At 39.7% G+C, this 16,258-nt stretch overlaps 2 protein-coding genes across 9 annotated transcripts in view; one reads left to right on the top strand and one right to left on the bottom strand.

Annotated features, from left to right (window-relative positions):
• Window positions 1-2,504: 2,504 nt before the first annotated feature.
• On the bottom strand, window positions 2,505-3,332 carry LOC139984525 (uncharacterized). The gene has a single exon (XM_071998437.1). The coding sequence runs from the start codon at window positions 3,330-3,332 to the stop codon at window positions 2,505-2,507; it is 828 nt and encodes a 275-aa protein (XP_071854538.1).
• Window positions 3,333-6,587: 3,255 nt separating this feature from the next.
• Window positions 6,588-16,258, top strand: part of LOC139954802 (dyslexia-associated protein KIAA0319-like protein) — a 71,354-nt gene continuing 61,683 nt past the window's right edge. For 5 of the 8 annotated variants that reach the window (XM_071954747.1, XM_071954746.1, XM_071954745.1 and 2 more), the window contains exon 1: window positions 6,589-6,744. The gene's annotated coding sequence lies outside the window, so the exon portion shown is untranslated. Of the gene's footprint in view, window positions 6,745-16,258 lie in introns of all 8 variants that reach the window. The other 3 variants (XM_071954742.1, XM_071954743.1, XM_071954740.1) reach the window with 1 other exon arrangement.

The following is a 16,258-nucleotide window of genomic DNA, read 5'->3' as shown; positions in this document are numbered from 1 at the left end:
TTCCACAAGCCCGTTGGATATCGGGTGATACGCAGTCGTACGTATTCGTTTGCTGCCGAGAAGAGCGGTCAGTTGTTTGAACAGAGCAGATTCGAATTGAGCGCCTCTATCCGTCGTTATAGTCGATGGCACACCGAAAATGGAAATCCATCTGCTGACAAATGCTTCAGCGACAGTCTGGGCAGTGATATCTGGAATACAGATTGCTTCCGGCCAACGAGTGAAGCGGTCGATAACGGTGAGGAGGTATTTGTATCCTCTTGACGGTGGGAGTGGGCCCACAATGTCCAAATGAATGTGTTCGAAACGAGCATCGGGGACAGCAAAAGTACCAAGTGGCGTCGTCGTGTGTCGGTGTACTTTGGCGCGTTGGCAGGACTCACATGATTTAGCCCAGGACCTGACGTCTTTGTTTATGTTGGGCCACACGAAACGGTCCGTGATAAGTTTCCGTGTTGCTCTGATTCCAGGATGCGACATGGAGTGAAGTGAATTAAAAATGTCTTTCCGAAACACCTTCGGTATAAACGGTCGAGGTGAACCGGTTGACATATCACACCATATCGTGCCAGGTGATGATGGGAGCGGAATCTCCTGAAAGTTCATGACAGTGGAGTCCTTCAATTCCTGAAGCTGAATATCATGTTGTTGTTTTGCAGCGATTTGAGCAAAGTCGATCAGGGTAGATGCGGGCAAACCTTGACGGAATGCGTTAACGCCTAAACGAGACAGTGCGTCTGCGACGACATTGTCCTTTCCACTGACGTGGCGAATATCCGCCGTGAACTGGGAAACGAAATCCAGATGCCGTATCTCTCTCGGTGAGTAGCGGTCGGTACTAGTTTTTAACGCGTATGTTAGTGGTTTGTGGTCGGTGAGAATGAAGAATTGTCGTCCCTCTAGTATATGACGGAAATGACGTATTGCCGAGTATATTGCTAGTAGTTCACGACCAAATGCACTGTATCGCGATTCTGTCTCGCTTAGTTTTCGGGAGAAAAACGAGATTGGATGCCAAACTCCTTCAATATTTTGCTGTAACACGCCTCCTAAGGCTTTATCCGAGGCGTCCACCATTAATGAAAGGGGTTTGGATGAGTCGGGATGCGAAAGGAGAGTTGCGTTGGCGAGCGCTCGTTTGCTCTCCTCGAATGATTCGGATGCTTCGTCATTCCAGTCAATCGGTGCTGACTTTGGCTTCTTTCCGGCTAATAAGTCTGTTAACGGGTGTAAAATACTGGAACATCCCGGGATGAATCTCCTATAAAAGTTGACAAGTCCAAGATATTCTCGAAGTTTGCGTAACGAATTTGGTTTCGGAAATTCGGCTATGGCTTGCACTTTCTCCGGGAGAGGTGATATTCCTTTGGAGCTCAATTTGTGTCCAAGAAATTCGAGTTCTGGAACACCGAACTGACACTTAGTTGGATTGATCACCACTCCGTAATCTGCGAGTCTGGCAAACAGCTGTTTAAGGTGACGGGTATGTTCCTCTGGGGATTTGCTGGCCACGAGTACGTCATCAATGTAAGTGTAGCAAAATGGCAAACCGCGCGTTACCTCGTCCATGAAGCGTTGGAACGTCTGGGCGGCATTGCGGAGTCCAAACGGCATTCGTTTGAATTCGAAGAGGCCGAATGGGGTTGTGATGGCCGTTTTGCAAATATCGGAGTCTTCCACTGGGATTTGATGGTAGGCTCGCACTAGATCAATTTTGGAATAAATTGATGTTCCCGACAGTGAAGTTGAGAAATCGTGAATGTGTGGAATAGGATAGCGGTCTGGAATGGTAACGTTGTTAAGGGCTCGATAATCGCCACATGGCCTCCAATCTCCGTTCTTTTTGGGCACCATGTGTAGAGGGGATGACCAATTGCTGTTAGATTGTCGGACGATCCCAAGTTGCAGCATGTGGTCAAATTCTTGTCGAGCGATAGTTAGCTTGTTGGGCGGTAGACGACGTGTGCGAGAAAAAATGGGTGCTCCGATCGTGTTGATATAGTGCGTAACCGAATGTTTCACCTGTGTTTCTTCAAAAGTTACCCGCAAAATTTCTGGGAATTCCTTTAATAGAGCATGATAAGGTGAATCGTTAGATGTTGTGGCAAACATAGGACAAAGGGACGTTTCTTCGGTTGAGATGCCTTCAATAGTGAGATTGGTTAACCTGTCGATAAGTGTATTATTTCGAATATCGACAAGTAATCCAAAATATCGTAAGAAATCACAACCGAGAATAGCAGTTTCCACGTCGGCGATCACAAAGACCCACGGAAAGTTCCTACGCAAACCAATATCGAGTGTTAGTGACTTGTGCCCGAAAGTGTCTATTTTGGTCCGATTTGCCGCTTGAAGATATGGCCCCTTTCCGCGATTATATAGGTCACAACGTACGGGGGGTACCACACTGACCGCTGCCCCTGTATCAATGAGAAAACGTTTCGTGGTGGTTCTGTCACGAATGTAAAACAGGCGGCTTCGATTTTGGCCAACGCTCGCCACCGTTACACGCTGGCCTGTTCGTTTTCCGGCTTTAAATTGCTTGGATACTTGCATGGCGCTCTACATTTCCTGGCCTTATCACCAAATGATTGATGATACCAACAAATATCACTGTCGACGTTACTGGTATTATTTGACTGGGAACTGAATCTTTGTCGGCTTCGAGATCGGCTTCGACTGCGCTCCCTGACCTCTGACTTTAGTGAAGCAATTTGGGCAGTGAGTTCACGGACTTGTTCACTTAGTTGTTGCACTTCTGATTTTTGTGCCTGGGCCTGGGATGTTTGTATGGCAGCGATGGGAGGATATGCAGGAGTTACTTCCATGATTTTATCAGCTAACTCGGCTACGGTTTCTATCGGTGTGGTGTCGCTCATCGACGCCAGAATTAGTTGGGCGCTCGATGGAAGTCGCTGAACAAAAAGTTGTTTCAAAATGTTCGCATGAAGGGTGTTTGTTCCTAGCAGCTGACGCATTTTGCGCAACAGTTGCGTGGGTTTCCGATCCCCCAATTCTTCAGAAATTAACAACTGGTGGAGCCGTTTTTGCTCCGAAGCCGTTGTTCGCTTAATCAACTCCTCCTTTAGTTTTTGATAGGGTTGTTCGCTTGGCTTACTTATGAGCAAGTCGCGTACTTCCTGGGCTATTTCCGGTTGTAGGGACGATATCACGTAGGAATATTTTGTATCCTCGTTAGTAACTCTCCTCGTTACGAATTGCGCCTCAACCTGTGCGAACCAGATAATTGGGTCATTGGGCCAGTACGGAGGTAATTTAATACTAACTGCGGATAGCGATTGTTGTGTTTCGTGGGAATTTTCTGGATCCATGATGTACAGTATTATATTATTCCAATGCGAAAAACAGTAGTAAAAAATTATGCGATTTTTAGTACATGGGAAGTATTCAAGGCAACCTAGCTGAATCACGTCGGGGTCACCACTTTGGACGCTAGGGTTATTAGGTGGTAAATTATATGAAAGATAAAAGTACGTCACTCACCTCAAACACTACAGTCCTATTTGCGCTAGGTCGCCGTCTCGTACGAATACTACAGACAGGATCCAATTAAAAATCCAACACAAATTCCGCTATCAAAATCCTAATCCATAAAAACAATTCGCCCGGAAGCAGGGCAACACGTATCCGATTTGATATTGAATAAAAGTAGGGAAAAACAATAAAAGTTTTCCGTTTAAGCGTAATTTCGTCATAAGTATAAGCGTTGTCGATCCGTTGAATATCGTAATCCAAGTCGTAAGTCGTAAGTAGCTATATATTCTATCGTTGTGTGAAAGATTTCGCTTATCGTTCGTCGGAATAAAACCATCCATTGTTCTATCGAAACCAATGTCTCTTGACCTAGTATTAGTCATGACATTGATAAAGTGATTATCGATCGTAATTAATCTTATAAAAATGAGGGCGCACTTCCGATTTAAGAAAAGTGAAGTCCTCTACACTCCTTTCGAAAATATGTTGTTTTTCTGGGTATATTTTTTGTTTTCATCAGTTTAATTTTTCGTCTTTGGCACGTTATTTCTTCGTTTATTTGATTTTGATTTCCATTTTCTGAGTTAATAACAAAGTTACTACTGCTTTCTCGAAGTTTCAACATGTATACCCCAATGTCATATCTCAAAATTCGATTAATGTATCTCAAAATTGTGATTTCGTGCACATGAAAGTGAAATTGTAGATATAGAGGGTCCACATTTAACATCGAAGTTCGACAGTCAATTTCGACTATTTTTTGAAAAATTTCTTTGTGTAATCATTTTGTCTGGAAGCCTATTTTTGCATTGAAGTGTTCGCTGTTTATCTCAGTTTTTGGCAAATCATTCAGTTTTCAACTCTTTTCTCGAAATTCAGATTATTTGATCTCACATATTTCACTTAAAATCGTCAAAATTTAAGACCTTCTCACAATAACGATATTTCGCCGTATTATTCCTTTGCGACTTTTCTCACAAAAGTTGAACTTTTGAATCTCAAAATAGCAATTGTTAAATCTAGCAACTAAGCGGGCGGGGAGGTATATGAGCCGGAACGCAACAACGCTAAGGATGACGAGTGGTCCATAACAAATTTTTAAAACGTTTGGTATTTACTGCGAAATTTTGACTTAGCATGTCGACATTTCGACTTTATACCGAAATTTTCAGAGTAAGGTCGACTGCGGCTTCAAGGATCTAGTTAAAGTTATTAAAATTGATCACAATAATTTCATGAACACGATAGAGTATTTATTTGTAAGTTGATACAGACACATTGTATCTGCGTCAAGGTGTGACTTTTGACATATGGGTGCTTTACTTGAGATAGAAAGAGACTTTTGATACCGTCGTATTTATTTGGCTTATGCATCCATTAGCAATTACTGATGGCCGGTAAAATGAAACCCCTCCCCCCCCCCCCTCACCTTTCGGTTTTAACGGCCTCTAGGGCGCCTGCAGGAGAGAGGCAGCTGCTTCCTTGGTCCCTTATTATCGTCGTGACTGCCGCCAATAAAGTCAGGAAAGAAATATTCATAAAAAAGACATGTTGGTATTGAAATGCTTCATATATCATCGAGAGGGCATAGGCTCTTGTTCAAGCTGTCCCATACAACTTTTGTGATTCGCCGAGAAGCAAAATGATAGAAAATGTGCAATACTAGATATGTTAGAAGGTTATTGTTTAATTTTGTTCAACTCACCATATAAGTTTATCGTGCTTTTCCTAACAATTGGCATCAAAGCAACTCTCCTCTGGTCTCCCAAATTCATTATGATTTCCCACATGACTTCACCTGATATCACTGCTAATCGATAACGTCTCCTACACCGCCAAACTAGAGGGCAAACTCGGACTTCCTTTTAACACTAACATTGGTTCACCACAAGGAGACAGTGCAAACGTACTATTTTTATAACTATACCTAGCCAACTCTTTGAAAGATGATATCGATGCAGTTATCCTGCCATCTCAGCTAGCTGATCATGATTACAGCACAACCACCAACTATTTTTTTCACAGTAGACCAATAATACGCTGATGATATCTCTTGGGCATCAACTGGTCAGCATATACTGCAAGATATCGAAAAACGAGTTTCTGAGAAACTGACAGGAAGGAATCTGAAAACCAATTGCACAAAAACCGAGAAATTTTCAATCACTGGCAAGAAAAGGAAACGAAAGTTGGAAGAAGTGTAAATATGTTGGAAGATTGCTGGGGACCGAAGAATTGGTATAACCAACGGTGCTTTCAACATAATGTCAAGTTAATTTTAAAAGCAAAAACATAAGCCGGAACATTAAGCTTAGGATTTTTGAGGCTTTATTAAATTAAAGAGTATTTTTTTTTGTCCAATTGCGGAATGTGGGGCACAACGAAGGATCTTGATCGCAAAGTTGACACGTTTCAAAGGAGACTACCTCGAATATTCTCAACATTAGATGGACCAATAATTATTGGTTATCAAACGATGAGCTCTACAATGAAACCAACCAAACACCTTGGTCATCCATAGTCGCACATAGAAGATTGAGATTTTTCGGTCATGTAGCAAGACTCCAGGAGGACGCTCCGGCAAAGGTTGCTTTAAGAGAAGCACTGAGACATACTGCTAAACCAGTATGAAGGCCCGTGATTACCTTGCTTGGAAATATAAAGTCACAATTTAAGGACGTTAACATTAAGAATTTTGAGGAAGCAATAAACCTTGCACAAGATCGTGGTGCGTGGGGAGGTTAATCACTGAGCATGTCGGATAGACGAGACTCAACTTACTACTACTAGTCTAAGGTTTCGCTCTCATCCCTTCTCCATCACGTTACCGACTGATGTACCACGATACCTCTTCAAACCCCTCCCCATCCCTCCACCACCTTACCACCTCCCACTCTCCTTACTATCTCCCTTCCTTTCAAATGTTCCCCTCCTAATGTTCGTCACCCCTAAATTAAGGTTTACCGTTTAGCAAATCCCCCAACAAATTGTGCAAGCACGCCATCACCAGAAAAAAAAAAAACTTCATAGGATCTTTCTGGAATATTTGTAAGGTTATGCGCTGGTCAGGTCTAAATATCACTTAGATCAAATGAAATCCCAAATCCAGTGGAAGGTGTAACGTACGTGTGTCTGTAAATTAACGTCAACTGTGTCATGTTGTGTTTTTGTCCAAAGGATCATAAAGTCAGAAACCAGTCGTGATCTTCCGTCGTAAAAACTGGCAGACATTTGCTTGATATTGAATGTGTAAGTATAATATGTTTATTTACATTTCATGCAGGTATCAATGAAATCTAAGAATTAATTCATTTCATGAGTTATAGTTTATTTGACTCGGATGTTATTAATGATGTACCCGGATTGTTTTAACTGTTAGATTGCACAATAAGCAGTTCCTTGCGGAAACGTTGAAGTTACAGTAACACAATAACAGAGACCCAAACCTAAGTTAGGCAGGCATAGGCCTAAGTCATATTAGGTGATATGCTTGTGGTAGTTATTTTGGTATTACCTATTAGAAGTCTCTGTTTGGTTCATTGGTTATGTGTGCTGTCCTTCTTGCAGCAACAATTTATTATCTAGTTTAGCCTTCAGACAATACTTGATATTCCTGCTGTTAACCAAAGGTATAACTATGCCTATTCCAGTACAGTACTACTAGTAGCATGGTGACTTCGAAGTTCGGACACTTAAGACTTAAAACACCCCAAAACTAAATCTTCTGGTCTAAATCACCAGAAAATATACTTCATATGGTGGGAGAATTGTGTTATAGTACGATACACAGCCAAACTTTCTTTCCTGCAAACTGTTTTCACGTTGTTTTCCAAGAAGATTCTTCGTGATTGTGGAACTGGTATTTCTTTGCTAGAGTATTGCGAAGTTCGGACACGCAACCCACAGTGTGGCGCTGGTGATAAAATTGGTGGCGCAGTTGCTCTTTCAGTAACTATAACAGACTTCATAGATCTTCGTCATTTTATTGACAAATATGTAAGTAATTTCTTGCACAAGGGTCAGTTTGGAGAGAAAATAACTGTAGCTTCGTACTTTTTGGTGAAATTTGGCTCTTCCTGTAGGTTTTCATGGTGAAATCGTGTATTTCTTAGGGTGTCCGAACTTCGCAGTATGCCGAACTTCGCAATACTGACTATAGTACTAAATTGCTAGTACCCTACTGGGCAGTGCACAATAACCGTACTTACTGAGGCAAACAGTATGTAAAGGCTACACCTCAACGGAAAGGCCCAACTCAGTTCATAGCTTGTGAAAAGTTGAAGAAGGCATATAACTGTTCAGTATGGTTTCTTACCACTTAGACAACAATCAGTGCATTTTGTTGCCATACAAGCAACAGATTCCAAAAAGGCCTATTTGTGTCGATTGTGGACTAAAATGTTGTTCAAATATCTAACATTAAGTGTATTTACCCACTCAGTAGCAAATTCAAACCCACAAACTCAACCAAACAGTTGGCCTAACATTAAGTTAGTTGCTGGGACTGTACCGAACAATAAAGCTAGCCATGTAGTGTCATGATGGCATTGTACAGTACAATAATTTGCCCTGCATTGATAAACTTACGATGACCTTTGCGTTGTCTTTAAAGAAAACCCATGCATGTTCACAAAGTTTGAATAATGATGGTAGAAAATGTTGCAGAGTATACATTTTCACTATTTGAACTTAAAAGAGTTGGATCAAGGATATTAAAAGATTTCGCTATTAAATAATGCACACAGCACTGTTCCAGTATAATAATAATAATAAGCAAGTATTTATAGAGCGCTTTATGCAAAGGCCTCAAAGCGCTTAAAACAAGTACACAAATATGCAAGACAAATCACTGTAAATTTTGGAATAAATGTGTTTTTAAGAGATGCTTAAAACAGTCAACCGATGGTGCATTCAAGGGCGGCGGAAGCACTTTTAATTTGGGGGGGGCACCAACATCGAAGGGCACTTTGCAGAAATTCGATTAGACTGATGCACGCTTATATTTAGTACCCTTTATAACTCTTATTGTATAATCTTATTTGCGTATACACATCACTCCATCAACACCCCCCCCCTCCCCCCAGGAAATACTAGCACTGCAATATCCAATGTGCAAATTGGGAAACAAGGAACAAGTTTTCTTTTGAGACAAATGAGGTGAAATCATGCTAGTTGCTAATGTAGAAATCTTCCGAATTAGAGTTTATTTCTTGTTAATATCTTAACATTTTTTTCCATTCGAAATAGCTTTGAGTTTGACCCACAGAAATTCATTAAAAGTCAGGGGCGTAGCCAGGATTTGCCAAGTTGTATGCACGACTATCTGAGCAGAGCGCCACCATCGGTTGGCGCGGAGCGTACAAGAAAATTTTTGGTTTTACAAACCCCTTAGATTGCCGGAAACGGCCCTTCCCGAGCGTTCATTCTGATTCCCTGGCCTCTTGGTAACTTGAGACACCTCAATTTTTATGTAGAAAAAGGGCACATTTTTAACCTGAGGAAAAGTGGGGGGGCACGTGCCCCCTGTGCCCCCCCGGTTCCGCCGCCCTTGGGTGCATTGCGAATTGAAGATGGTAGATTGTTCCAGAGATGAGGTGCAGCAGAGATGAAGGCTCTTTCTCCATAAAACTTTGTGTTTGGGGAATGGCTGGTGGCAAGAAGACACTTTGTAGACAAGCGAAGTTGGCGTTGAGGATGATACTGAGGAATTAAATTTGTAATGTAACCAGGGGCAAGGGAGTGTTGTGATTTGTACGTTAAGAGGAGGAGCTTATAAATTGACCGATGTTTTACTGGAAGCCAATGGAGTGATTGAAGCACTGGAGACATGTGATCATGACGCGATGAACATGATATTAACCGGGCAGCAGAATTCTGAACAGTTTGAAGTTTTTTCAGTGTAGAGTCAGGAAGGCCAAATAAAAGGGAGTTACAGTAGTCAATAAGCTTAAAATAATTTTGTAACGTTATAACTACCTTCTATGTGCACTTTGGTCAAGACTTGGCTCAATCAAGATGGTAACTCGTAACCAGTCATTTTGGAGCTTTGCAATTTTATTGTTTCCTTCATGTAAGCTTGAAAATCTTATTCCAGCTTTTAGTACTAAAATCACCAATATTCACTGCACAGTCTTTTCTCATCTGTCCACTCTCTACTACTGCACTTTTGCTAGATCTATCTAGTCAATATTCAGTCTCTGAAGAAGTTCCTGCTAGGATTGAAACGTCAGGCCTACTTACTTAAATTACACATAGTGAATACACTGGTAATTTTCTTTAACATGGGGCCACCAATGTTGACCCTCACCACTTTGTTTGAGATTTACAAATTGTCAAGTCTACAGCCCGGAATATATATATGACAGGTTTCCATCTCCCAGGGGTCATGTTATGTTTGTTTTAGACACGTGTTTTTATTTTAGAAATCGAAGTAATATTTATGAACTAGTACTGCTTAAACTTTTTTTAGGACTGCTTGAAATTTAGTGTTTGCACTTGGTAAGAACCTTGGTTACCTGTTCTTTAGAGCTGGTCGGATACCTGACCCCCAACCATGACGTCAGTATTGGAAAAAAGTGAATTACAAGGTGTTGCATTGTGCATGCCAGAATAGGAGCATACAGTACAATTAGTCTTGTCCTCAAATCTCTCATTCTTCCCTCCGTGGATGGTTTCTTTGTGTTTAATGTCAAATTTATTGACTGATTACGATGTTTGTGAAAGCAAACTTGTCTCACTAACTCAATGTCATTGAGTGTAGAAGTCTTCAAGACTGAATATAGACCCAGTCCACAGATACTTGTACAGGGCTGTATAATATTCTTGGCAAGAATACATGTATGTTAAAGACCTTTATGGTTCATGATATACGCAGTATACTAAACACCAGCATATATATATTCCTGTTGTAAATTTGGTACCTTTAACCTTCTGCAAAACAAAACAAGTTGACATAGTGAAAGTCACTTTCACAGCTTAATAGATGGAAATAAAAAATCCTGGAACTGAGTAGTATTTCAAAATGTTAGAATAACAGTGCCAGACAGGGTGGTGTACCTGGATACCCACGAATGCAAACACTAATAAATATATGACCAAAGGACAAAAGATCATACTGTACCATTGTTTCTGAACATGACTTTTTGATTCCTTGCATGATAATGTATGCTCAATGTGATATTATGCAAATTTATTAGGGGGCAGGGCTTGAGTTGATTTTTGCTAAAAATAGCTTGTAAACATGGTTAGTTAACATATTTAGTAGGTAGGTCCACGGTCAGTGAAAGAACATTGCTGATCAATTTAATTATCTCAATTGGCAAGGAATCACAATAAGCCCACTGGCTTTCTGGTTGATACATATAAGCTTACTGACCCATTGACCCTACACTATGTGGGAGATCCTTCTACATGCTATGCAGTTCATTGCAGTTAACTCTACAGACGATGTTATTCTCAGTGTGAAGATTCCCTTATCTCGATTCCAAGTAAAAGTAGATTTGCCGTAAGTCCTGATGAATTAGGGATTGTCCCGTTTTTTGTCTCGCCAGCAAAATCCCCATATTTTAAAGATCTTCAATGTGACATTTAAAAATATCACTTGTTTTACATGGTACACAGACTAGAAAAAGGGCCAAAGTAAAGAAGGAAAAACAAAAACCCAACTAGACTACAGAAGTGCCCAGGGTGAATTAAATTGAATACTTTGATGATTCATTTGATATTTAAATTCTTGTATTTTACATGAAACGTTTAGGCTGTAGTAACATTGTGTAAAAATGCTGTTTAAAGAGCTCTGCCCAGGAATAAATTGGACACAATGAACATCTAATTGAACGTAAAAGTTATCCTGTAAATATTTCGTTGAATATTGGTTCCCGGCTATTTGGTCCCGTAGCCATGAACTCTTTAAACTCCAACATTTTCTTGAACAGGACGTCGGCTCCCATGTTTCAACCAAAGATATACGTATGACAACCCTGAATAAAGTGTATTTAAGAGTCTCAACCGAACATGTGTAGGCAACATGCTGAAACCAGTTAGTGTTCAGTTGTCCGTTCAGATCTACAAACAAACAAATATGTGGAACTTTTCTTGGAGTACCTTCCCTGTCACTTGGGTGACTCTTCCACTAGGGTGACTCTGTCACTAGGGTGACCCTATCACTAGGGTTTACATCCTGTCACTAGGGTGTGTCAAATGAAACTGTGATGTGACCTCTGGTTGTACACAAGTTACTGTATCTTCTCACTAGCAGTGTGCCACCCCCCCCAAACCACCACCCACCCCTCCTGAAAGAAGAATAATAAGAGAAATGTTTGATACAGTAGATCGACCTTTCAGCTCGGTTTGTACAGTAGACCACTTAATCACAAGACAATCCCAAGCCTGTCACGTGTTCAAGCCAGTCATGCCATTGCTCTTTCCAAAATATAAAATAGATCAGGCTTAATCATTCAGGTAATATGTGATCTTCATACTTTTGTCATCCCCTTGAGTGTGATACCAATTTAACAATCGTCTACCCTCACCCCCCCCCCCCCCCAAGACAACCACCCAAAGCCGATTTTGGTTGTGAAAAGAAAAGAAATTTAGTGGTCTCGAAAAAGATACAGTAGGGCAAACATTAAAAATTTGCCCTGATTTGTAGAGTATATATATATTAACAGGTATACACAAACTGTACAGAAAGATTTGGTTGTCAGAGAAAAGAAATTTGGTGGTCTCGAAAGATAGGACAAACTTTAAAAATTTGTCCTGATATGTAGAGTATGTAAACATGTACTAACAGTCATACCACAAACTGTACAGGAAATATAGCTCAGTGTACATTGAACAGTATGCATGAGTTGCAATACTGTCCCAGTACAGCTATGCCTTCTGTACATGTCTTGTATACAGTACAGTAACTATTTACAATTTATAGGCTATGTATTGCAGTTTTAAATGGATTCCTGTCGTGCATAAAATACTGCATTGAACTCTGTGCAAATGCTCGGATCGTTTGTAGGAGACCGTTCTGCAATTTATGGCATATATTTACCATACATTCGGTTTCTCATTAAGTTTCTCATGATGTACAGCCTATTGTTGGCTAGCTCATTATACATGTACAGCCTATTGTTAGCCTGCCTAGAGCCTATTGTGATGTAATATGTATAGCAACCAGCTTACATAAATCCCTGCAGACATTCTGTCCTATATGTCCAATAGGATAAATGCATACTGTACAGACACGTATGTACTGCTGAACCTAAGCTCAGTAAGTTGCAAATTACATTTAGTTGGAAATGAGTTAATAAATGTTAGATATTTAACCTTTTACTTTAATAATTTACTTCCTTTTTGGAAGGGTTTTAAACATTCTCTGGATTTATCTTGACATGTATCATTATTCAGTTATTTAAAATGTTTTAGAACAAATTAATGTAATTTGTTAGGTATTTGAACAATGTAAGCATATATAGAAATAGTAAAAACTTATATCTTGAAGACAGGAGGTAACTGCTGAGCGATCAGACATTACCACTGCCTTCAGTCAGGACTATTAAGGAACGAAATCATAACATTATTTCTTTTTACAAATTACAGTAAATTTCTGCTCGGTACCTGTGACGGTGGCAAACACACTTAGTGAGAGTACTTAATGTAGAACTATGTACTGCATACGATATACACTGTATGCTTTTGAAGGAGCAGATGTGTAACAGCTCTGTGATTGGCTCACTTTCAAATCAAATATTTCTCCCAACTCAAAGCTGCAGACGTGCGTAAAGTACACTGCATTCCAGTGCAAACATCTCCCAATCCTCAAGTATGACACACGATGTCAAACATTAAACGACGTGCAAAATGTTCTTTCAAGAATTTTTTTTTTACCCTCCTGATTACAACCTGCCACAAAATCTGTCAAATAAGTGATATTGCAGATGTGTCATTCAGTCACAGACAGGGAATGTTTGAACTTGTGATCTCATAGCAAAATGCACATCTGTATTTGTACAGTACATGCAAAGTGGGCAAATTTACATAATTTATGCAAAGATGGAGCTTTTTGTTTTGCCCCCCGAAAAATATTTACAACTTAAGCTATAATATTTGTAGTTGGTTCTATGAGAAAACATTTGAACTTTCTTCATAACCCTTAATGTTGCTGTGAACTTAAAACTTTAAAAATATTTTCAGGAGTGACTTGATCAATGAAAATTTTTGGTAACTGAATGATTAGATCTGGAAGTTTATGATGGCTCATACTTTCATACTTGTTTCATGTATGTGTGCATTCATCTTAGTGAGTACAAAATCCCTATTGTTTTCCATAGAATTTAGAGGTCATCTGAGGTCACCCGAGGTTAAAAAAGAAAAAAACTTTAAAATTAGTTCAGTTGATAACTACTGTACCTAAGTCAAGATTGTACAAAACTTCTACAGATCGGACCTTGAGCGGAGAGTTCAACAACGCACTTTTGAGATTTTATGGTAAAACAATGTTCTTTCAGGAATTGGTGAATTCAATTCTGTTCAAATATTTAAAGGATAAGTTTAAGGTACCAACATTAATTTTGATATGAACATTGTAGACCATTATATAACAAAAATGCACTGAGCTACTGTATGAGTCCAAGTTGTATTTCTATCATAACCCTTTGAAATGTTACAGATGTGACCCTTTAAACATCTGCTCTCATTTAAAGTAACTGGAATATTTAGTCTATTTACACACCATTAGGTCAGTTCTTCAGCTGAAATGTTCACAATACTCAATGGGAGGCTTAAGACTTAAACAGCTTTTAATGACATGTTTACATATATTATAGGTTATAATGTATACTTTACTTGTCAAGGACAAATGGTGCTGAATGACATCAAAGGTTTATGCAAAGTCAAACGAAGCTGTTGATTTATAAAACAATTGATTAACATTAACAGTTAGGCTTACAAGTGCTGAGGAGCAGACCACATCATCAATTTAGCTTTAAGTTAAAGGAGCATTTCAGAGATTAAGCATTTAGTTTAATGGTGAATACCTTAAAGACCTCAATTATATACCATAGAAAATTTACTATAAACACTCCTTTTTTTTTGTATTCTTCCTTTTCCTTGGCTTATGATTAAGATTCTGCCTCAAGTCATCTTTTCTTAAAGTGGAAAGTGTTCCTTTTTAATGCTGAAAATAACATACTGTATACTGTATACTGTACATGTCATTTCTGTTGAAGTACAGTTTATTGTTTCTCCCACCAACACTATTATATCACTATAATTAGGCTTTTATAAATAACCAACTTCACAACTGGTTATGTTACAACTGTTTTAATGACAGTTTGAACTATAAAGTGTATGTACACACACAAGTAATATTGTGTTCTTCATTGAAACACAAAAGAAGAGGATATCTCTGTCATATTTGCCGACCCATTCACATCATATCACACAATATGAATATTGTACCATCTATATATTGAAAGACAAAATAATTAACAAAGCTTTAAAATCCACTGTACTGTAGTCTTTAAATCGATAATAATCCAAGGTATAATTTATTTTTAACAAATTTTCTGTATACATGCAGATTTAATGGCTCTGTAATATGTCTCTCATAAGGTTCTTGTGTAAAAGACTGCTATACTTCCTTGGACTTGTATCAATTAACCCATTTTGATTAAATTTATAGTATTTGGATTTTATTATTGATTAATTTTGGATAAATTGTTTCAAAATGAAATAAAACTGTTAGCAAACTGCTTATCCACTAGAGAGCCTGTGTAATAGAATGTGTAAAAGTAAGTTGGCCTGACGTTTCGATCCTAGCAGGATCTTCTTCAGAGGCTAAATGACAAGTTACAGTAACAGAGGGGACAAAAACACGCACAGAATACAGACAGGTTAATGAGCACGGTGAACACAATGAGATGGATGAAAGGGGATTATAAGTAGAAAGCAACAGGAGAAGAGGAGAGGAAGGAGATAAACTGTGGAGGGACAAAGAGAGGATTAAAGGCACAGGGTGAGGAATAAACTGGAGAGGGACAAAGACCGAAAGGTGTGAAGAAAAATGGAGGGGAAGAGAGCTGTGAGAGGAAGAGTGAAAGGGGGGGGGGGGAAGGGAGAAAGGGGAGAAGGAGTAGGGAACAGAGGAAAGTTAGTCATGTCCTTCCTGAATGTTCAGCCCATGAGGTTGAATGGTACGAAGGCGTTGCATCCAGAGCCTCTCTCTGCTGATACGTACTAGGTCAGGACGGCTACCTAAGGATTCAATCCCCTGTAGGGACATGTCGTTAATGGAATGGTTGGGAAGGTTAAAATGTTCTCCAACTGGGGTCTCAGTCTTCATGGTGTTGACTGTGGATCTGTGACCATAGAGACGCTTCTTGAGGGTGGTTTTGGTTTCGCCAACATACTGGATGCCGCAAATTCTACAAGAGATCAGATAGATGACATTGGTGGTAGTGCAAGTGATGTGACCCTTAGTCTTGTGTGTGAGTTGCATGCTGTGGCTGGTGATGGAATTGGATTCAACAATGTGGTGGCTGCAGACGATGCATCTCGAAGTACGATCACATTTGAAGGTACCATGCTGAATGGGTGTGGGGTTAGAAGTTAGAGGTGGAACAGCAGCACGTACAAGAAGGTCTCGTAGGTTGCGTGGTCGTCTGTAGGCGATGATGGGTTTTTCAGGGACGGCTCGTTGGAGTCTATCTGAAGTGAGGAGAATGTTGTGGTTGTTAGAGGTGATTTTCTGAAGGGGAGGAAGATTTGGGTG

This window comes from Apostichopus japonicus, chromosome 17 (genome assembly GCF_037975245.1).
Source record: "Apostichopus japonicus isolate 1M-3 chromosome 17, ASM3797524v1, whole genome shotgun sequence".
Lineage (NCBI taxonomy): Eukaryota > Metazoa > Echinodermata > Holothuroidea > Aspidochirotida > Stichopodidae > Apostichopus > Apostichopus japonicus.
Note: the sequence above shows the minus strand (reverse complement) of the source record. Positions and strands in the feature narration are given on the sequence as shown.

What these genes read in the sequence shown, in the direction of transcription:
- LOC139984525 (XM_071998437.1), bottom strand. Translation starts at nt 3,332, where the DNA reads ATGGATCCAGAAAATTCCCACGAAACACAACAATCGCTATCCGCAGTT.